This window comes from Xyrauchen texanus, chromosome 10 (assembly GCF_025860055.1).
Source record: "Xyrauchen texanus isolate HMW12.3.18 chromosome 10, RBS_HiC_50CHRs, whole genome shotgun sequence".
Taxonomy (NCBI): domain Eukaryota; kingdom Metazoa; phylum Chordata; class Actinopteri; order Cypriniformes; family Catostomidae; genus Xyrauchen; species Xyrauchen texanus.
The window spans coordinates 17,306,741-17,328,853 of NC_068285.1; the positions used below are offsets into that span (position 1 = coordinate 17,306,741).

The following is a 22,113-nucleotide window of genomic DNA, read 5'->3' on the forward strand; positions in this document are numbered from 1 at the left end:
ATTAATATTTTTATGTGAGAAAAACATCACGCGCACAAAAAGATGTTGAGTAGGCTACCATGTTTATATTACTATTCTCAATTGAATATTCAATAATACAGTACAGGATTACATTTTTTTTCTTGTGTGAAAATGCATTATCAACAGTGATAATAACAACAATAATAATAAAAAAACTAAGAAAGAGAGAGAGAGAGAGAGAGAGAGAGAGAGAGAGAGAGAGAGAGAGAGAGTGAGTGAGTGAGAGAGAGAGAGAGAGAGAGAGAGTGAGTGAGAGAGAGAGAGAGAGAGAGAGAGAGAGCGAGAACGATAACGCAATTCTCATATGCTATCATTATGTAGCCTACAGAGTAACAATGGTTAAAGACTAGAAACGAAAGTACATTGCGTGCAGGCCCCTACAAAACTCCCGAAGCGCAAAACTCCGAAAAAACTTTAAAAAAATGTTTTTATAAATTAGACTATATTTTAAACCTGTGCAATGTATGTTTTACATTATTTATCAGTGCACGAATAAAAAAGGGTGGGGATGGCACACTGTGGGCCGAGACGTCATTAATTCAATCTTGAAAAGTTCTTCCTCACGTCAGTCATTTCTAAACGGTGAGATGTCTGCGACTAGGAAAAGGTAAGAAGTTGTTTTTATTTGATACTTTATTTTATTTTAATTTGTTATTATTATAGTTTTTTCCATCTGTGTTTTGTTTCAGCCCCTGATAACGAAACCTGCATTATAAAAATACAGTTGCAGAGTTGTTGGCTAACGAAATTTCAGTGATAGCCAATACAATTCAATGCAGGTGTCCATTACATAATGAAAACTTTTTTCTTAACCAGAAAAATGCCTCTCGGGTGTTTGAAGATTCGTGAATCAAAAAAGGACAACTTTAAATCCTGTGGGCTCCGGTTAATTACTCACGTAATGAAAGAATATAAAAGAGAGCAAAACAGACTTAAAGCCCTTGTTAATGAGGTATGTGAAACGACAATGTATTATAATGAGCCTTGCATTAAAAATGATTGGGCAGATTAATTGTAATTTGACAGGCGAAAATCTATATTTTACATTTGACGAAAATGAACACTTTTTAATGAAAGTTGTCTTGAGTGACACCTCCTTTTTATTAATCAAACAACCCAAACTTCTTTTTTTCAAGATTCTCCACAGCATCTTTTTTTTAGGGTTCATTCATGAGGATCACAATATTCCTGAAGACGTTTTGCCGAAGACCACTGAGAATGTGAAACAAGAATTTCCAGAACCATTTGAGAAATACTCTAGTCACCTGCCCAAGCGCACACCTTTCTCAATACTATTAGACATAGTAAGAATCTTATTAACCTTGTTTGTTTTGTTAAGTCTGAAATAATTTTGTAATGTTGCTGTTTAAACATTTTTAAACATTCCACAAATGTATATAATGAGAAAATGTTCAGACACATTTTTTCTGCTTTTAGATGGATCTTAAAAACGACACCACAGAAAAAATCCTGAAGAAACTTTGCAGTCTAATGGAAGACCTGAAATTTCCTTATCCGCTGAACAAGCCAGGAAACAAAACACAACACTTCTACACACTGGAATCCACTGTCATTTGTGTGTGCTTTAATAACCATAGCCCATCAAACATACATGTTGGTGCTTCTCTGGGTTGCAGGAAGAAAGCCAAAAGTATCATGATATATTCCTCATGTATTAATAATACATGGCATCCATATGTGTCACAAGCTGTAATGTCTTTCTCCCATCAGACATTGGAGAGTGATGGTTTAAAATTTCCTGGGTCAATGCATTGCCAGGCATACCTCAGGGATTGGGAAGCCAACAAATATGAGCCAATACAGCCATGCAAGAACTGTCAATGCCTTTTCAATCTACCAGGGAAAGGGACAGAACAAAAACATTATCCTTATGGCAATTGTGCAGAGACAGAGTGCTTGAGCAAACTCCTGATTAATGACAAGCGCATGGAAGTGAATACAGTGTTTAATTATACACCCGACAATATGAAGATGTTACAAAAGCTCACCAAGAAAAAATTGAGAGAGGAGCTGGATTCGATAACTCATCTTCAAGGCAATGAGGATTTACATCGTCTTCTCGTTTTTAACCCAAACTCATGAACATAAAGGTTACATTTAGAACCAAAAGTGTTTTTACCACCTGATGCCTTTGCAAAATCTTATAAAGTTTCACAAAGAACATTTTATAACCTAGCACTTTTGAAAACAATCTATATACTGATGCTTTCAATGTCAAAGAAACCAATGCACTGATCGGAACCCTTCACAGTGAAAAAGGTTTCGATATTTAAGAGTGTAAAACCTGAGGGGCTACCAAAAACATTATAGAGTGCATTAATCGATGTGGGCCTATAAGATTTCAGCATTTGAGAATGTCATAAGGATGTAAATGTTCCTATTGAAAATCACAGAAACATTATTATATACATATATAACATTTATATAACATATTATTGGATGTCATCTTTTTATCACTCTGTGTTTCATTCTTGTAAAAGCGTATTAATAATTTCCTCCTTTATGACATGCATTGCAATCTTGACAACAGGGCTGGTTACCATGACTGATCCTTTTTTGTTCTAGTTTGCCTTGCAAATACATGTTTACACGAGCCACACCTATGATTTCCTGGTTAAGCCTGAAAGTCTTCCTTTTCAGTTTGGGTCTAATACATGGCTGAATAAATACATTGTCTTTTCACTCACGCAATGATAATTCAACATGATCATTATGTTTTAAGGGGTTCTGTAATTGTTGAAATGAAAAACATATACAATTAATAAACTATGATAAAATGATGACTTAAAAAGAGTGTTTTATTTTATAGTGGAGTAGAGAATAAACAGGAAAGCAAAAGGAGAGAGGGGGGGATGGGATGGGACATGAAGTGACACAAGCAAGACTCAACATGTTTTTGTTGGTGAGCCAACAGCTCTAATATTCAGTAAACATGCACCAACCACTGTACCACAACTCATTACACTTTACCTATAGTTGTAATAGATGGCAAGGTTAATTAGCCCTGTTACAACAAGCATAACTAAAATTCTATTGATCTTATCAAAATGATGAATCATGCATGTCATCATCATTCAAATGAAACTCATTTATTTTCAATCTTTAGACATGTTCATCTTTGAATAGAATTTCCAACTCCAAACATTATTTTACAGTAGGTGTCTGAAATTCCACTTCTGCTGTTCAGATATACTAAACCATCCCCCTAAGCATCAGGTGACACCAACGTCATTTTGCATGTGTTTCTGGATGGAAAAATACCAACGCATGCGCACACTGTTTCTGCCACGTTTCAGGAGCTCCACCTAAATTAAACTGGTTGGAAAACAACCACGCATCTGAAGAATTTACAACGTAGTGCTTTGTACCTTGAAACTACCCATAGACTTTAGCACAAACACTTGACACAAAGGGATTTCTCAGTTAGAGCAGGGTAAGTCAATGTTTTTACATTTCCTATAATATTATTCTAATTTGTCACTGCAAGTTAAACCATTCACACGTTATTCTTTGTTTTGATGAAAAGTATACAAGAGCTTATTAGAAAGCCTAAACGTTTCTAATTTCAAGAAGAAAAATCCTATAATCTGAAAATGTAAATCTAGTAGATTACAGATATCTATGATCTTTGCCTTGTTTCAGAAATATTCTCTTAAATCTTATATAAAAAATACCTCAGTATATCATAAAAAAAATATATGTTTAAAAATATAAACTGGAATGTGAATAAAAATGTTAAATGGCTTATTTTAATATGAAAATGACTCATTTTAATATGTTTTCATAAAACAAAAAGAAAAATTGTTCCCAGCATTAAAAACAAGTGACCAGTCTATCAGGCAGAACCGGTTATGATGAAAGATCTTTGCTGGGAAACCAACAGAAAAATGTTTGCTAGAAAAAGTACCGGAAAAAACACTCATGAAGTAAATGTTCTGATAGAAATAAACAGATTAAGTCAACCTGAAAGATCATTGAAATGCTACTTATTAAGTTGTCCTAGAGTGTTCAGGTAACTTTACGTGATTGTTAGATTATCCTCATGTTAATAATAAGGAACAATATTTGTGGTCCATTTGTGCTTTTCATTTCAGTTTCCCATTTACAAGTGTGTAAAATTTAAATAAAAATAATAAAACATTTGTTTTTAAAGAGGTACATTAATTGTATTATTGAAATCATGTATTGATATGCTTGTACTCTTTTGACTGGAAAGTTACAGACAGCAGATGGACTGAACTGTGGGACTCATGTCATAAATTTGATAAAGAAAATACTATTAATTTTCCTTTTAAATGGGATTTTAAGCTTATATTATATATAAAACTCTTTAGTACCTTTACTTCAACTTTAAAGTGTTGTCTCATGATAGCTACAAATGTAGAAGGTACAATGATGCTGTAGTTTGAAATAAGTACATTTTATTTTCAGTTTCCATCTGTGTAAAAATACACAGTAATGATTTTATGATTAATATTAAGATTATTATTTGAAAAGATCAAAGTGTATTGTTGTTAATCCATTTATTTATTTTTATTATTATTTAGTTTTTATTTTTCAACTTAAATAATTGTTTTTATGTTAATGTAGAACACCATCCAGCAGGCTCTGCCCTCTGAACCAGCTGGTATGTATTTGTGTATTATTTTATGAAATGCATATTTAGTTCAGTGTTTCCCAACACTATAGTGTGCCGTGAAAGATTGTCAGGTGTGCCCTGGAAAATTACCAAATTCCACAAAATAAATAAATGCATGAAATAATAATAATAATAATAATAATAATAATAATAATAATAATACAACTAATAATAATTCCAGGGATCTAAACTCCTCACCTTTCGGAGAAATTCGCCGTTTTGAAACCATAATCGGTCACTGTTGTGACTGTGAAGAGCAATGATTAATGTGGAAAAGTGAGTGATATTTATATTTTAGGGTCTTTCACGCGACTCGCGTCAGCGCTGCAGAATACACTGAAATCTGTGAAGTGACGTCACTTTTCACCAAAGTGTTTTTCACACGTTTTTTGCTTCACCAATAATATCTCTGAGATACTAAGCAAGAATAAATATTTAAAAACTGTCCAAATTTGTGAATGAAATATTTATTTTAATGAAATATTAGTACCTTATCGTTTACGAATAGACCCCAGTTATTGAACTTTTTAAATTCACCAAGAAAACGCTTCAACCTGAACATAAACAAATTCCCGCGCTTGACGCTGATTTCAGCCTCCAGAACCGAATTCAAACTGTCACGAGAAGTCATCTGTCCGAGGCAAAGACGCCAAATCTAATGACAATTTCCTCAGAATCGGTCTCTCTTGATGCGTTTCATTACACAGGCGAGTTTAAGTCCATGAGGAAAGTTGGAAGTTGTGTGGAATTTGAGTTGTCCATTGAGTTCTGTTCAGTTCATTTTTACGTGTTTTGTTCATATTCTAATCGTGTTTGTTTTTCGTAATATTGCGTTGTTCATATGTTGTGTTTTAGTGGCCTCCGCTGTCACTGCGGGAAAAAACATTCATCTGCTTCCTGTCCTGTCTCTGTTGTTCATCTGTTCTCCAAATAAATAAATGCATAATCTGCTATATGCTCGTCCTGTAAAATCATGATTAAAAAAGAACATGTGAACGAAAATAAAAGCTATTAAATGTATTATCATCATTAATATATGACAATTAAAATGACGGGTAATAATAGATTATGACGGAATATTTACGACCCTGTCTGTCAAAATGACGGACGATGAGAAAGTCTATCGCACTATATGTGACTTGTTTATTTATTATTTATTATTATTATTATTATTATTATTATTATTTTTGCATAGCCGAAACATAACAAGTAAACACGCTACTAAGACGGACAGAAACATGGACAAGTTCTTGAAAAGGAAAAAAACATTTGACGTAAAAATTGTGCCATGGCAGAAAAAAGGTTGGGAAACACTGATTTAGTTTACAGTTAAATGCATGCAAAAAATAAATAAAATAAAAATCATTCAACAAAGTTAACTTGTTTAATCAAGTTTCAGCTGTCTAAAGGGCAGTATAATTAGCTATAGATTATTAATGAGATGTTTTTTTCTTTTATTTATCACAACTGTAAGAAGACTTCACCCTTGAAAACACAATTTCAAGAGACCATGATAACAGGGTAAGTGTATTTTTATATAACATCACACAGAATATACCAATCTGTAGAGTATTGCTAACACTATATTCTCTCCTTACATATAATTGATCAATGTGTTAATGCAATACAAATGTGCTTACTGTTCCTGGAAAACGTAGATAATTAATTCAAAAGCACATTTTCGTAATTCCCTTTTTAGGGATCTAAAATATTCCTAAATAGTCAATCCCTTTTAGGAATCTATAAGTTGGCAACCAACTTGATCATCTTTGTTAGGCCTAAATTAATGACATTTCATGTCATTGTTTAATGAAATTTGTTATAAAACGTTAACCTACTTTTTTCCTCTTTAGATCCCCAGAACAATGCAAGAAGGAATTTCTTTCATTGGCTGATCAAGGTAATAAATAATCTATTTGGTTAAACTATACGTAAGTGGCCCCTGTGTCACAAGCATCTGAGAATCTGCTCAAACGAGACACCAAGCACAAGCACAGCCTGAAGAAAGAAATCGCAGTATAATTGCAAGTTGCTCTTTGACTCTTTGATCCAAATGGCTACAGGGATGCATGGAAAAGTGTTTCTTCAGATGATTTACCAAAAACGACTCATGTCACAGTCAAAAACATCCAGCACAAGCGTCATATTCAGTGGTATTATCACATGTAAATAACAAGATCAGCAACACAATATAAAGCAGATTATGAAGGCATAAAAGACACAATTTGTGTAATTTTAAGCACATACTGTTTTGACATCTTTCTGTTGGATTATAAAAATATGAAAGTGACAAAACTTACAAACAGTTTTTGTATAAATTAAAAAAAGAGTTTTAGCTTAAAAAAATACAGTAACATTTCAGCCCGATTTGTGAATTGGATCAACCAATTTAAAAAACAAAAACAAAAACAACAACAACACAATTTAATGATGAATCGGACATGCTTATTAAGAGCAACAACGGAATCTGTCTGTGACCATGGCCGAGAAGAGAAATTGCTGATAACACACACAAATCTGAAGGCAAGAAGGCATTGCACACTTCTCTTCATTCTGGACTTCCTCACCAGCAGACTTTTGGGTTTGTCAGAATTTGAAATGATTAATCACAAGAAAGTTTCCTGCTGTCCACTTTAGTGACTGACTTTGTCCCGCAGTACTTTTCTCTGATCATAAAAGCTCAACTACAAATGGCCTGGAGCGAGTTGACGAAAATAATAGAAGAGACAGACTTTGTGGAAATGACTGACATCACAGTCGTATATGGCAGCTGCTCAGCTCTTGTATGTAGGCCTCTACATCAACTGGAGGAGAAAGCCCAGAAAACCCCTTCCTGGAGTAGCATGCTCACCGATGCAATACATTTATTCCATGCAGCGTGGATGAGACAGAATGGCTCTGCATTAACGTAGTGGTATGATTGCTCTTCATTTGTCAACCTCATGCTTCCAACCCAACACAATAACCCCTTCCTTGCTCTTTGCTTACCAACTGGAATGTTGAATGTCTGTTTTTATATATTGGACTATGGGTTACAGGATTCAATCTGCAACTCTCATTTCTAGAAACTATAAAAACTCATCAGAAAAAAACAACAACAACAACAATAATAACGGACGAAGAATAGAAGACCGGTGAAAAATACATAATTATGGAGGAAGAAAAGAAGGCCGGCGAGGAATAAATTAAGTTTCTTCTGAAAATGCTTTTATCCTGCACTCTTCAGTGAAGAACAACAAATGGTAGTGCATTTCTACAATGTCCACTTTCCTTTCCGATGTGTGATCAAGTGGAAAAATTAAAAAAATTAACTTGTTCAACTTTTGTTCAGTTTATTAAATCCCTTTTCAGATAAGGATAGAAATGAAAAGTTGTTTTTCAATGACACATGCTAATAAATATATATATATATTGGATTCAGAATCAGCTTTATTGCCAAGTATGCTTACACACACAAGGAATTTGTCTTGGTGACAGAAGCTTCCAGTGCACAACAATACAAAAACAGCAACAAGACATAGATAATAATTAAAAATAATAAAAAATTGAATTTAAATTAAATAGAAAATTAAGTATATATAGAACACAAAATGACAAATATATATATATATATATATATATATATATATATATATATATATATATACACACACACTCATTCATAGTGCAAATCTAAATACATAATTATTGCTCAATAGAGAGTTTTAACTGTTCATATATACAGTATATACTGTATATTCTTCACGCAATACAACAATTTTATGGCAAATACTGTAATATACCTTGATTAATTCAAGAATTAGTATGTTCAAGCTAAATAAGTGTAACTACAGGAACAATCACCATACCATGTTACCATAAAAATGTCTATTGCCTTATTATTCAGTATGAGGCTGAAGCTGTGATACATCTTGGAAAAAAGGTGGAAATACAGCGCACTCATTATATATTGTAGTGAAAGGACCGTATCCACAAACATTCCAGACACTTCAAATTTAAATAGAGGGACACCTGCATTTTTTGTGATCCAAGTAAATTCAGGCTGCTTACGTTTTGCTGAGCAAGATGAAAAATTATAGGGGAAATCGGTTGTTAAACATTGTATCAGTTACCTATTCTTGGTTGATGAATATGATGATGCATTTAAAACACATGATCAACAATTGCATGTATTATATGATTCATGTAATATACTCGTAAAACAATTTAATGTATAATAACTGCTGTAACAATCCTATATTAAAAGATATGAAGGATTACAATGTGTATAGTAAGGCATTCTGAATTATTTTGCAATGCATTACATATGTGCATGCTTGATAGACAGTGTTTACTATATTTAACCAAATGATGAAGCAGTCTTTTTACATGCTGTCTTCATATCCACATAAACACACTTCTTTTCCCCACATATTGTTTCTATAAAATAATTAATAAAATATGTAATGTTTGTGACATAGATGCTGTGGCCCTTACCAAAATAGCAGAATTTGTAGAACGCAAATACAACTCGACAGTTCCCCTTGTGAAACCTAAGAATTGTACTCTGAGAATTTGTGGGCAACATGGAACAGTCTACGCTGGGGATGAAGAGCAGCTTGAAGCCTGGAAAGATTATTATCTACCAGAAAGGATGGAAATGGAAGTGATTGGTGCTATTGATAACTTCCCCTGTGATGCATTTGGCCTGCAGTTAGTGCTCTTGTTGTGTGAGGATGGGAAGGTCTATGCTTATGAGGATGAGGTTTTACACCTCGTAGCCATGAGCTTGAAGGACCTGTTCCAGTGTGGAATGGTTTTCCCTGGAAAAGAGACCTTCAAGCTTGGGGAATGTTTTGAAGAGCCGGTGAGGACATTTACATTCACATTTATGTTTTTGGCAGATACAAAGTACCTATAAATGTGCATAATGTGTTAGACAACTACCTAGGCAGCTAAAAATGAATTTGAATTATGACTATCAGACATCTCATGATGTTTTCCAGTTTTATAAATTAGGGAATCTCTAAGGATTTGCTAAATGTATACATTCATACATCCTGTGGATCATAATCAATGTTCATGTATATTCATGTTTGTTACACAGACTGAAGAAGAATACAATGAAATGGTGGAATGTGATGACATAAAAGCTATGAAAGAATCACACCAGAAGTTCAGAGAATCTATGGAGAGTGAATTGCTGAAAACCATGAATGACATCAAACAGAACCGCAATGTAAGATTGCCTACCAGTTGATTTTGCATAACTTTAGTTAAGGATGATAAAAGGCAGATTGACTGAATAATTATGCTGAAGTCATGCTATTTCAATAGATATACAATAAAACTACACAATGTTAACATACCCATTATTACAAAAACAAGATGGCACTGGATGTTGGTTTAAATTTTGCCTTTTGAATGGTTGACACTCTGCTTTACCCCCAACTCATTGTCTCCCCAACCATTGTTATCATTGGTAATAAAACATTCGAAAGGACTAAATGTTAACAAAAACAAACAGAGGGATTTGAGTGAATATATAAGGATTCAAATAATGTATATTTTATACATTCTGTCAATAATTTTCAATATTTATGCATTTTTATATCTTTGTTACACAGGCTGAAGAATACAATACAGTGTTCAATGAAAAACTGAGCAATAATTTGAGATTACTATGCTTATTGTTTTTGCATAACTTTACTGAAGAATGACATACTGTATACATATAACATCTTTATTGAAGAAATATGCTGCTTTCCTGACTGTTAATTCAACGTTCACCTTGGTCCAACAGGTCAACCTTGATGTGTATCTTCAGACTTCAGTGGGTCTCACTACAAGCACAGACCAGAAAATTCAAGACTTGAATGAATTTAGATGCAAATGCAATGTGAACAATGGAAAACATGATAGGTACAACTGCAAAGCAAATCAATTACTCATTTCACATTAAATTAATCCAGTATGATTTCTTTCTTCTGTGGAACACAAAAGGTGGTAATTATCAGAATATCTAAGCTGATCTTTTCTATACACGAAAGTCAATGAGAACTAGTTGTTACTCAATGTAAATTGAAAACACAAAAAAAAACCTTGAAAAAACTTCCAATTAGACCACACATTCAAAGCACTGTCTGATGGAGGTATTATATGAATTTATCTGTACAATGCCAGTAAACGGGGACCAAACTTTTAAGGGAGCATATAGGTATGTTTTATACAGCTCTTTCTGCACTTTGTTTTACTCCCTTATGGTTTCCCCAGGTGTTCCTCATTCCCTGATAGTTTCCCCAGGTGTTCCTCATTCCCTGATTGTTTCCCCAGGTGTTCCTCATTCCCTGATTGTTTCCCCAGGTGTTCCTCGTACCCTGATTGTTTCCCCAGGTGTTCCTCATTCCCTGACAGTTTCCCCAGGTGTTCCTCGTTCCCTGATTGTTTCCCCAGGTGTTCCTCATTCCCTGACAGTTTCCCCAGGTGTTCCTTATTCCATGATGGTTCCCCAGGTGTTCCTCATTCCCTGACAGTTTCCCCAGGTGTTCCTCATTCCCTGATTGTTTCCCCAGGTGTTCCTCATTCCCTGATGGTTTCCCCAGGTGTTCCTCATTCCCTGATTGTTTCCCCAGGTGTTCCTTGTTTTCCCTGGTTGTGTGTCAGTTTTTGCAGGAACACCCGGTGAAACAATAAGGTTAGAACCAATCATGAAATAAAACTACAAAAGGAATTCAAAACAAACAGGAATGAGGGAACTAAACAATAATTTCAACATAAACATCTAGACAAAGACAGGGAATATATGACAGTCGACATGTTTGTGTGACATCATGCATCTTGGCGAAATCGGAGTTGATAATTTCTGCTCAAGCCTACAAGTTGTAATTCTGACTTCAAGATGCATTTCATTGCACTTTTCCTCCGTGTTGAATGGATCACAGCACTACTTTTCAAAACTCGATCTGACACTGAATGCTCAAGCAGCCCACTTAGAAAACTCCTGATGTTTCTATAACAATGCAAAAAGCACTTAGCAATTTACTTGAAATTAAAATCAGCCAGCCTTTCCTGTTTAATAAATTAAGCATTCACACGGTCATGGAGATCATCTTGTTTTTAAATCCATAAGGATCTCTTTCTCAATGGTGATACCAGCAGTGATGACAGCCGACTCGTCAGACAGCTTGATCTTACGCTTTTCGAATTACGAATCACTTAAAGCCTGACTGCGTCACTCAAGGCCAGCTAGAAGGCTTTGACAGTAACATATCCTAAAGGTCATACCCACCAAGAACAAATAAATCAATCTGATTGGCTGATGAATCTGACCATCTGACATTAGTTGCCCATTCATTTGCACTGTTGAGGGATTCTGTGGGAATTCTGAAGGGCTGAGGGGGTGGAGCTCAGACTCACGCGCTGTTTCGGCTAACAAGCTCGGCTTTGGGCATGTGATTTGTGAAACAGTTGTCACATTTTGTTTGTAAGCATCAAGGAATTAATTCTGATTGGATAAACTTTTAGTTTTTATCTATTTGTTTGTAGATTAATTAAGAGAGGAAAGCGATTAAAAATGCATAGGCAAGAAGGTGATTGAGAGTGAACGGATGAAAAACATGTATTTATTTGGCATGAGAAGGTTTTGCTGGCCCTGAGAAATCACCACTGAATGTCGCCACATCAGATCTTAGACTGGATATCATCAAATTCACATACTTATCTCTCCATATCTTTTCTTCAGAGCTAATGTAATATTTTTAACAGCTTTGACACAATCCATCGAAAAAAAGAAATACAAAATCAAACAAATGCAACTTCATTAGTGGTTTCTAATGCATATGTAGTAGTGTATGTTTTGCTGCTAGTGTGGCTTCTCTGTTTAGTTTGTAGAAGTTTGAAAAGTGAAGAATACTAAATTGATAAAAAATGTTGTATGGCTCCCTTACTGTGTAGGTCCGTGAAGAAAATGCCTCAGTAGATGACAGTGCCTATATTTTTCCTGTTTAATGTATCTAGGTTTGTGTTCCTCTGTCTATTTCAAGATTACAGCAATTAGGTCAGTAGTTGACTCAAAATTTTGATATTAAGAATTATGAGTTGTGACCAACCCCTGGTATTTATTTCAGTTTTGAATACTAATATTGTATATACACGTTTTTTCTGTCTCTGTGCTGTGGACTAAACAAATGGATACGAAATGTTGAATAGAATGTGCCCAACCTTTGTTTGTATAGTATCAGGGAGTCTGTATTACTGTAAATAAAATATGATATCTTGCTGCTGTGAGAATTTTTGTGTAAAAATGCCAGAGTTCCTGAGAAGGTAAATAAAGAACATCTTGTTTGCTGTGCATTCTGGACTAATGTTACCAATGTTACACTCTGTGCAAGACTTTCTATTACTGTTAGAATAATCCATACAGGCTAAATCTGTTGTAACCTACTTTTATTTTGTTCCATTTCTGTGTTATATTACATCAAGCTAGATTATATTTTTAGTGTCTTCATGACTTTGAAAGAACCAACATGATCACAAGGATTTTCAAACCACAATCTAACAATAATCTTAATTACACATTTATATGAAATACTTGCTTAATCCTATAGGATGTACAGCAAATCAACACTATGTTAACAATAAAATGTTTTAAACTGTACTCCACCAGTACATATGGGGGTCCCCCCACAAGAGTTAAGGGACCACCCATAAGGTCAATATAATTTAACCTGGGTGGTCCCCTAGTGTTTCATCAAAACTAGAAACAAAAAAAAACAAAAAAATAAATTCAAAGGTTGCGGTGACAATGTCACATTGTCACTTCTAATGATTTCCATTCTTGTATAAATTCCAGTCATTGTTTCCATTTTCTATGAGTGCACTAGACAGATTTTACCTCATAAACATACTGTATATGCTTTGAAATGATGTGCACTTGAGTCAAAACTGGCTTTGACTGGTTTAGTTTCATGATGATGCACTTTAGCCTTAGTCACCATGACTAACAATTCTTTCAGTTTGCATCACAATCAAATGTGAACAGCAAAGGACACGCCTTTGGTTGTCTAGGATGAGACCGGTGGTATTATTTAAGCTTGTATACACATGTTGTATTACAACCATAGTAGAATGTTCTGTATAATCAGTCTATTATTATTTAATTGTTATGATTATTGTTTTTAGGGGCATTTGGTAATCATAGGGATTAAAAACAATATTATTGGTGAAGAAAGCATTTTATGATCATTAATGACAATTATTAAAAGCACATTATTTAAATTGTGCTTGTTATACAAGGTTTATATAAGATATTACAATTTTTGACATGAGGCATAACAACAATAGTGAACTATCTTATTCTAATTGTTGTAGATGTTTAAAATCTTGCGCATATTTACAATTTAACATATAGTATTTAAAAACAATCTGAAGGTCGATGAATCAACTATATACTGTATATCAAAGAAATGTTCATAATATACATATCACAAAATCTATAAAATGAAGCTTTAGTGGTGTTAGATGTGTATAACTGGAGTATTTATGATAGTTATTCACTTTTGTTTAGTGTTGTGATGCTGATGCTAATGAACACTGCTTGTGATTTGAGGTCATCTGATGTACTACAACCCCAATGCCGAAAAAGTTGGGACAGTATGAATGAGTAAATTATATTCAGCCTTTGCTATATTGAAAGCACTACAACTACACATTATATGATGTTTTACCTTGAATTTTATAGTTTTTTTTTAATATACAGTAATTTCAAATCAGATGATTGCAACATGCTCCAAAAAAGTTGGGACAGTCGAGTGTTTACCACTGTAAAACATCACCATTTCTTCTAATAACACTTATTAAGCATTTGGGCACTGAAGATACATGAAAAATAGATATTTTTGCAGGTCTTAAGCTGCACAATTGTATGGAGTCTTCGTTGCCGTATGGTGTGCTTCATATGCGCCACACATTCTCAATTACAGACAGGTCAAGCACCCACACTCTGTTTACACAGCCATGCACTTGTAATCTGGGCAGTATGTGGATTGAAGTTGTCTTGCAAGGACGTCCCTGGAAAAGACGGTGCTGGATGGAAGGATATGTTGTTTGAAAATTGTTACACATCTATCTGCATTAATGGGTGTTCTCACAGATGTGCGAGTTACCCATGCCATGAGCACTGACACACCCCTGGCCCATACAGACACAGGCTTTTGGACCTGACACTGATAACAGCTTGGATGGTCCTTTTCCTCTTTGGCCTGTAGAACACCACGTCTGTGTCTTCCAAAACTATTGGAAATGAGGATATGTCGGATTAAAAAACACGCATCTGTCTTAACTTGCATCTGTGAAAGCAGCGGCGTGTCAAGTAATCCCAAGCCCATGTTCATGATATCCATTACAGATGAATGCCGTTTTTTTCAAGAGAGTGACGTCTGAGGGATCAGAGATCACACGCATTCAGACGTGGTTTTCATCTTGCCCTTTACGCACCAAGATTTGAGCAGATTCCTTGATTCTTTTAACTATATTGTGAACTGTAGAGGGTGAAATGCCCAAAATCATTCCAATTTTTCTTTGAGGAGCATTTTTTTCCAAGTGCTGGATAATTTGCTGAAGCATCTGTTGGCAAATTGACAAGTCTCGAATGATTGTTGAAGGACTAGGCTATTTTAGGAGGCTCCTTATATACTATGGCACAATTGCCTCACCTGTTTAACATCTCCTGTTTCACATCGCCTTGTTATTTTAACTCGTCAAATTGTTATTAGTCTTAAACTGCCCCTGTCTCAACCTTTTTGGAGCACATTGCTATCACCTGATTTGAAATTATTGTACATTTTCAAAAGAACTATAAAATTCACAAGGTAAAAATATCATGTAATGTGTAGTTTTACTTTCAATATAGCAAAGGGTGAATATAATTTACAAATCACTCCTTTTTGATTTTATTACCATTTTTCATACTGTCCCAATTGTGGATGTAACATGATGCCTATTATTGGATATTAGCAGCACCGTACTTTAACATTCGTACTGTCTGTGATTTTTGGAGCTTCAAAGTCTGATCACCTTCCACTTGCATTTTAAGGACCTACTGATCTGAGATATTTTTCTCTTTTTCTTCAAATTTGTTCTGCTGAAGAAAGAAAGTCATACAGACCTGGGATGGCATGAGGGTGAGTACATGATTAAAATTTTTGGGTGAACTAAAAATATGTTAGTATGTTGAAAAAGGAGGCACATAAGTTTTGAGCCTGCAAGAAACCCTCCTAAAATTTCTACACTCTACCGTATTTACGCTCCTCTCGCATCCCACTCATACGGTCCCTCTGGAGGGATTTGGATTTGTAATTATTTGGTGGAAGATGTAGCACTGCCTCTGCCATGTTAATCTATATTCTATGTGACTCTCAGGACATGCCTCGGCCTTTGTAGTGTTGTGATATGTCATGTTCACGTAGCAGCAGTGTAGATGAGAGAACGCACTTGAGAAACAGTTTAGAGAGGAGAAATCAATCTAATATTGGTCACACATTATTGGGTCACTTTCTAAATAATGAAAGTATATTGCATCTACTAATAATTATATAAATACATAATTTTTTACCCATGCAAATATGTTAGAAACGATGCATCGCGATACAAATGCCAACATGAATCCGATGCACACTTTTTAAATCGATGCATCGCATCGTTAACTTTTATGCCGATGCACCGATGTGAATCGGTGAATCTTACCATCCCTAATAGATATGTCTACACAGCCTAGATATGTGCATAGCTGGGCTCTGGCTTATATGCTCACTATGACATCAGCATAGGCGGAGCACCAAGCTTCACCGGTCAATCAAATTGGCGTTATGGGATAGGATTTAAGGTCACCACCCTCTGCGGGGTACTCCGTTTCAGCTTCTGAAGCAGCGTCGAAGTTACCTTGTTGAAAGGTATGATTTTTTTCTTATATGTGTCATTTTTATCTTTAAAAATTAAAGACTTCCCCTAAAATAAAGAATTATACAATAAGGTGAATATGGCTTGTTACAGTTTTCATTAATAGTGTGAGTGGAGCTGGTTTATTGCTAAATGTATAAGCCACAAGAAATTCTCAAATGACACGTGAACCATTTGAGGCTCTATCTTGTGGCTTGAATAAGAGCTGCACAGAAAATATGTTAACCTAAAAATGTTGGTTTTCTAAATAAATGTTTATTTAGGAATAAAATATTATTTAACATCACCAAATCTAAAAGAATACATTAGGTTATGTCAACATTCAGCAACCAATTTTTAAGGGTTTTAAGATCAGGTAGAAATAGCCTACACTTTATGGCAAAAAGTAAGTGGACACCTGAACAGCACACCGATATGTGTTCAAATTAATCCCTCAGTTTTTGCTGCTATAACAGCTTCCATTCTTCCAGGAAAACTCTACATTAGATGTTAGAACATGGCTGTGCGGATTTGCTCCCTTTCAGACACAAGAGCCTGAGTGATGTCAGACACTGACGTTGGGCAGTGGGACATGGCTCACAGTCAGCGGTCCAATTCAACCCAAAGATTTCCAGAGTGGAACAGGCCAGTCAAGATAGGCATTGAGCAAGACTCAATGCATTATTTCTTTATGGACCTCACTATGTGCACAGGGGCATTGTCATGCTGGAACAGAAACTGACCCACCCCCAACCTGTCGCCACAAATTTTGAAGTAAAGAATTTGCAAAAATGCCATTGTATGTGGTAGCATTAAGCTTTGTTCTCACAGAAACTACTGGAATAACCAAACCTGTGTAGTGCAACTTATACAGTGTGTACTAACTTTCAACTGACTCTGACACGTTTTGACAGTCTCAGACTCAATACACTGAAGAACAAGCTTGTTTTATTTTCAGCATTATAGCTGATGTGTTTAAACTTGACAATAGCCCTCCCCAAGCCTAAAGGCAAACATGTACCAAACAGATGAACAGATCAAAACAGAAGAACATAGCTGCTGTCATTTATTCTATGCAAATAATTGTGTATAACAAGGTGATTGCAGGCCTACTGCTGGACATGCACTTCTGTTTTGGTGTGCTGCAGAATAAAATCACTGAACAATATTGCTCAATGCTAGTCTCTGGTTTACTAGGACATGTGTCAAACAAAGACATAATTTAGATAAGGGGTTTCAAAGTACATTTAATTGGATGTATACCATGTTCATATCTTACACTGCATCTTTTATTAACTGCACATTTTACCTCTAAGTCTATTATACAGTATATTCAGAATGTAAGTTGAAATGTTCACAAAACAATGTGTTCAATTAGATATTCAATAATGTAACAATAAACCTCCTGACTGAGGACACTAGGTAGCAAACATAACTTTTTTAAGTAACCAATTACTGCTGAAACTATTAGCCATTAAATTCCTAAATATAGTAAATAAATGTTATGTAAGTATTATTAAGTATCATTAAGAGACTAGGCCGGTGTTTTTTTTTTTCTTCTGAAAAGAACAACACTTGTAAAACCCTAATTGGTGTATGTGTTATAACAACTAATTATTTCAGTTTAATATATCTGATGCTGTTTTGTACTTTAAGCCTTTTCAATTACACAAATCCTATTACACTTCAGTCTCCAGTAAATCCACTAGCACTTTCCTGGCATCTTCAGTTATATCATCCAAAGCTCTCTTCAGCATTCTTGAGAAGGTCAAATAAGGCAGTCCTCCTGCCCCAAAGTGACAACAATGGGTATAATACTGACAAAGAACTCATGTAAGAGGAGATTCAGCATCCAGTTAAGACTGAACCTGGGTTTATCCCTTGATGCACTGGTCACTTTATCTGACACATCGGTTCTTCTATAGTCTCCCCAGGTCTTTCACAGAGCTTCTGCAGAGATGGATCATCCAGACCAAAGGTACTGAAGTATTTTCTTAGCTCTTTTACTATGATGGTTACATCTGCAACAATTGCACTACGGAAGCTCAAAGAGGCCTTGCGTTATTATTTTTCTGTCTCTTTTTCTCGTGATCTCGACATAACAAAAAGTTGTTTTTGCCTTTAATTTTCCCAAACTATTCAGTTTGAATTGACCTACAGGATTTACAATTCAAAGTTCATGAAAATAAGTTTGTGAGGAGGAGGAGGGCCGCTTTGTCTGTGTGTGTGTGTGTGTGTGTGTGTGTGTGTGTGTTCGTCGACGTGTCGTTTTCAGTTCAGCGTTTGTGGCGGTCGTCCGCCAGGGGGCGGAGGAGCGACTGAGGACCGGGTGGGTGGCGTTCCCGCGGGAGCCGAAGAAGAAAATGATCATTCTCTCTCTCTCTCTCTCTCTCTCTCTCTCTCTCTCTCTCTCTCTCTCTCTCTCTCTCTCTCTCTCTCGGGCTGTGTCTCGTTTAAAAGGCTGCATACTAGGTAGGACGCATCCTTTGAAGGCTGCTGTATACCGAGTGTCCTCCTTTAAACAAGCCTCACTTTAACGAGACGGACTTCGTAGGACAAACGGAAACGGAACGTAACATGATTGCTATGACAGCACGCCACTCTTTAATAAGTATATTAAATATAATATATAAGTAATATATATATTAGCAGCACTGTACATAGTCTTAGACACATACGATGTTTCAAAAAACAATTGTCTTAAAATAGAAGAACATGGAGACCTGCAACAGATGGCATGACTCCCACAGAGCCCCACACTGAACATCAAGTCAGTCTGGATTTACAATGAGAGACAGAAGCAATTGCGACAGCTTAAATAGATAGAAAAACTGTGGGGAATTTTCCAAGAAGCTTTGAACATCCTATCTGCCAACAGACAAGAAAAACTGTCCAGTGTATGTAGGAGAACTGGTGCTGTTTTGAAAGCAAAGTTGGTCAAACCAAATATTTATTGAGCTTTTTCTTATGTTTAAGATGTTCATTGATAAATGAAAACTATTTATGGCATTAGTTTTAAAGACATTCTTACTATGCTACATTTTTCACAAGTGTCTAAAAATGTTGCACAGTACTATATGTATGTGTGTGTACATATATATTGTCTTATTTTGGATTTCTATATAGACTTACATTTTCTATTCACTTTTTATTTTATTCTATTTTTTTATTATTATCATCTCTGTCTTGTTGTTGTATTGTTTGTGCACTGGAAGCTTCTGTCACCAAGACAAATTCCTTATATGTGTATGCATACTTGGCAATAAAGCTCATTCTGTTTCTGAATAAAACTCCATAAATAGATCTTGCATGTTCATTTAACTTATTTAACAATGCATTCAATTCTTTAACTGTTATACTAAATGCACTAAATGCAACTTAATATTTTGTGTTTCACTGCATTACATGAAATATATTTTTTATAGACATTCTAAATGGACATAAAATATCACAAGCACCACATTACTTTATAAACATAAAGGGTTCTGGGTTACTGACCAGAAGGTCAGGGGTTCAAGCCCCAACACAGACACCACTGCTGGGCCCTTGAGCAAGGCCCTTGAACCTATCTGCTCCAGGGGCGCCGTATCATGGCTGACCCTGCACTCTGACACCAGCTTAGCTTAGCTTAGCTGGGATATGTGAAAAATAAATAATTTCACCATGTATATGCAGAAATGTATGTATAATGTGTGACAATTGATCAATGTATTATTTATTTATTTTATTAAATGGCATGAATATGCCTAAACGTTCCACTAGAGGTCACTGTCACTTTTCTGTTAAGGTGGTTCTTGCAAAACAGTCTTAATTATTTGTCTGCTGAATCTTTGAAATCTTTATGGTTTGTTTCACTTGTTGATTCCCTTTTTAAATTACATTTTAGACCTCTTAATTGCCTTTTTTCCCTTTCTTTTTTTCTTTCCCTGATATGGCTGTGTGTGTAGGGTTGGGATACGGGGCTCAGGTGGCATTTTATGCATTTACAGCAAAGATGACCCAATGATCTTTACTAAAAGCTTCTGTTAAATTGAGAGTTTGTTAATAAATGACTGTGAGGAGGGAGAAATTGTTTCATATCCTGAGACTGCCCCTTGTAAAGGCAATCGAGTGGAACAGATGTGACTGTTTAATGCCAAGATGAAGAGCTTACTGAGAAATGGATCTGCAACATGGCTGTTATATTTACAGACACTTCCATCTGAAGTGGCTTGCAGGGTAGTCAAGGTAAACATTTTATCCTTATGTGTACCATACAGTATATCCTGGGAATCAAACCCATTACATTGGCCCTGCCAGTAGCACTATGGACAAGCAGTTGAGCCACAGGAACATTTAGGGTTACACCCACGTTGGAAAAATGAAATGTGCAATACGAGCCCTTAAAACCAGCCAGTCAATAATTTGTATTTATTTTGATGAAATCACTTCGTAGTCTGACACATAAGGATAGGGAGCCCTTTACACCAAACTCAGCGATGAATTTAACAACTCACAATAGTGACTTTAACAACAGTTAAAGTGTGCTGTGAGTTTAACCCATTATATCATGTTCCTTAATTTCTACTTAATGTAAGAAGAGATTTTGTATACTGGTAGAAATAATATGTTAACCATATAAAGCAAATATTTTGTAACATTCATTTTAAACATGACATCTTTTTTAAGAAGCTGTTTGCGGTCCCACTTGCTGGCCTTGGGAGCTGATGTTTCACATAAAAGCCCTACAGTATAAAAGTAACACTGTTTACTTCAAAGTTAATGTTGTTTGCCATGGTCATATATCACAAAGGGGCTTGACCAGGGTGAAGGGTCAACCCTGCAAGTACGACAACCTTGTCCAAGACAGCAACAAATGGCTTCCTGTTCCATAGGTCTCACAGATTTATGCTTGGGATCATGGCCTCAGACTGATGAAGAATGGGTGTTCCTTCCTTTTGAAGCTGGCATTTTACACAGGTCCACCAAAACCTTTAAAAAGAGACAGGGTGTTCTGGTCAAAATGTTTGTTTCCCTATCTACTCTGCAGCAGTCAGCGCTGGAACAGCCCGGTCTCATTAGTTGCTCCATACATTTCTTATTGTTAGAAGTTCTGAAGGGGAATAGGAATTGTGGCTGGTAAGGAATACCCGGTGTTCTCGATCTTTTCTTGATATTGCACAAAATCATAATGGCTATTACTATTAGTTTGTTAAATAATATACTATACTTTACTATACTATACTTGCCAAAATATTTTAATACAATATTATAATAGCATTACAGCAACTATATTAATGGTTCACACAGTATTTTTTTCCCCATTAAAAAAGTTTTACTCCTAAAGAAATTAATTGTAATTTTGAAACGTATGCATAAATTCATGACCACTCACATGAGATGAGGACTGTAGTCATATCAGTAACCTTATTAAAGCTGTTTTATGCTACATGGGGCAGGGGACTCCCTCATGGGGGCTGCCATTTTAGAATCACATGATCAGCTGAATACTACTCTCTTAATCTCAGTAACCATCTTGC

At 35.4% G+C, this 22,113-nt stretch overlaps 2 protein-coding genes across 10 annotated transcripts; both read left to right on the top strand.

The window, feature by feature from the left end:
• Positions 1 to 314: 314 nt before the first annotated feature.
• On the top strand, positions 315 to 2,820 carry LOC127650821 (uncharacterized). Its single transcript, XM_052136463.1, has 4 exons — positions 315 to 628; positions 838 to 973; positions 1,158 to 1,325; positions 1,459 to 2,820. Exons 1-4 carry the CDS (start codon positions 486 to 488, stop codon positions 2,122 to 2,124), a joined length of 1,113 nt encoding a protein of 370 aa, XP_051992423.1. The 5' UTR covers positions 315 to 485; the 3' UTR covers positions 2,125 to 2,820.
• A 524-nt stretch (positions 2,821 to 3,344) lies between these two features.
• LOC127650220 (uncharacterized) lies at positions 3,345 to 13,010 on the top strand. 9 transcript variants are annotated; one of them, XR_007971402.1, is made up of 8 exons: positions 3,345 to 3,475; positions 4,633 to 4,669; positions 6,159 to 6,202; positions 6,535 to 6,581; positions 9,142 to 9,527; positions 9,768 to 9,899; positions 10,464 to 11,023; positions 11,054 to 13,010. XR_007971402.1 is itself a non-coding variant. In XM_052135518.1 (7 exons), exons 3-7 carry the CDS (start codon positions 6,192 to 6,194, stop codon positions 10,620 to 10,622), a joined length of 735 nt encoding a protein of 244 aa, XP_051991478.1. In that variant the 5' UTR covers positions 3,345 to 3,475; positions 4,633 to 4,669; positions 6,159 to 6,191; the 3' UTR covers positions 10,623 to 13,010. The 9 variants fall into 9 exon arrangements, 2 of the variants coding, with proteins under 2 accessions (XP_051991478.1, XP_051991479.1); XR_007971401.1 differs by having other exon boundaries at positions 11,084 to 13,010; XR_007971406.1 differs by having other exon boundaries at positions 11,263 to 13,010.
• Positions 13,011 to 22,113: the final 9,103 nt, after the last annotated feature.

Bases quoted from the DNA above. Each gene is read 5' to 3' on its own strand.
- LOC127650220 (XM_052135518.1), top strand. The intron at 9,528-9,767 runs GTGAGGACATTT...TTTGTTACACAG, and splicing joins GGGAATGTTTTGAAGAGCCG to ACTGAAGAAGAATACAATGA. The intron at 9,900-10,463 runs GTAAGATTGCCT...TTGGTCCAACAG, and splicing joins ACATCAAACAGAACCGCAAT to GTCAACCTTGATGTGTATCT.
- LOC127650821 (XM_052136463.1), top strand. From the start codon at position 486: ATGTTTTACATTATTTATCAGTGCACGAATAAAAAAGGGTGGGGATGG. The intron at 629-837 runs GTAAGAAGTTGT...TTTCTTAACCAG, and splicing joins ATGTCTGCGACTAGGAAAAG to AAAAATGCCTCTCGGGTGTT. The intron at 1,326-1,458 runs GTAAGAATCTTA...TTCTGCTTTTAG, and splicing joins TCTCAATACTATTAGACATA to ATGGATCTTAAAAACGACAC.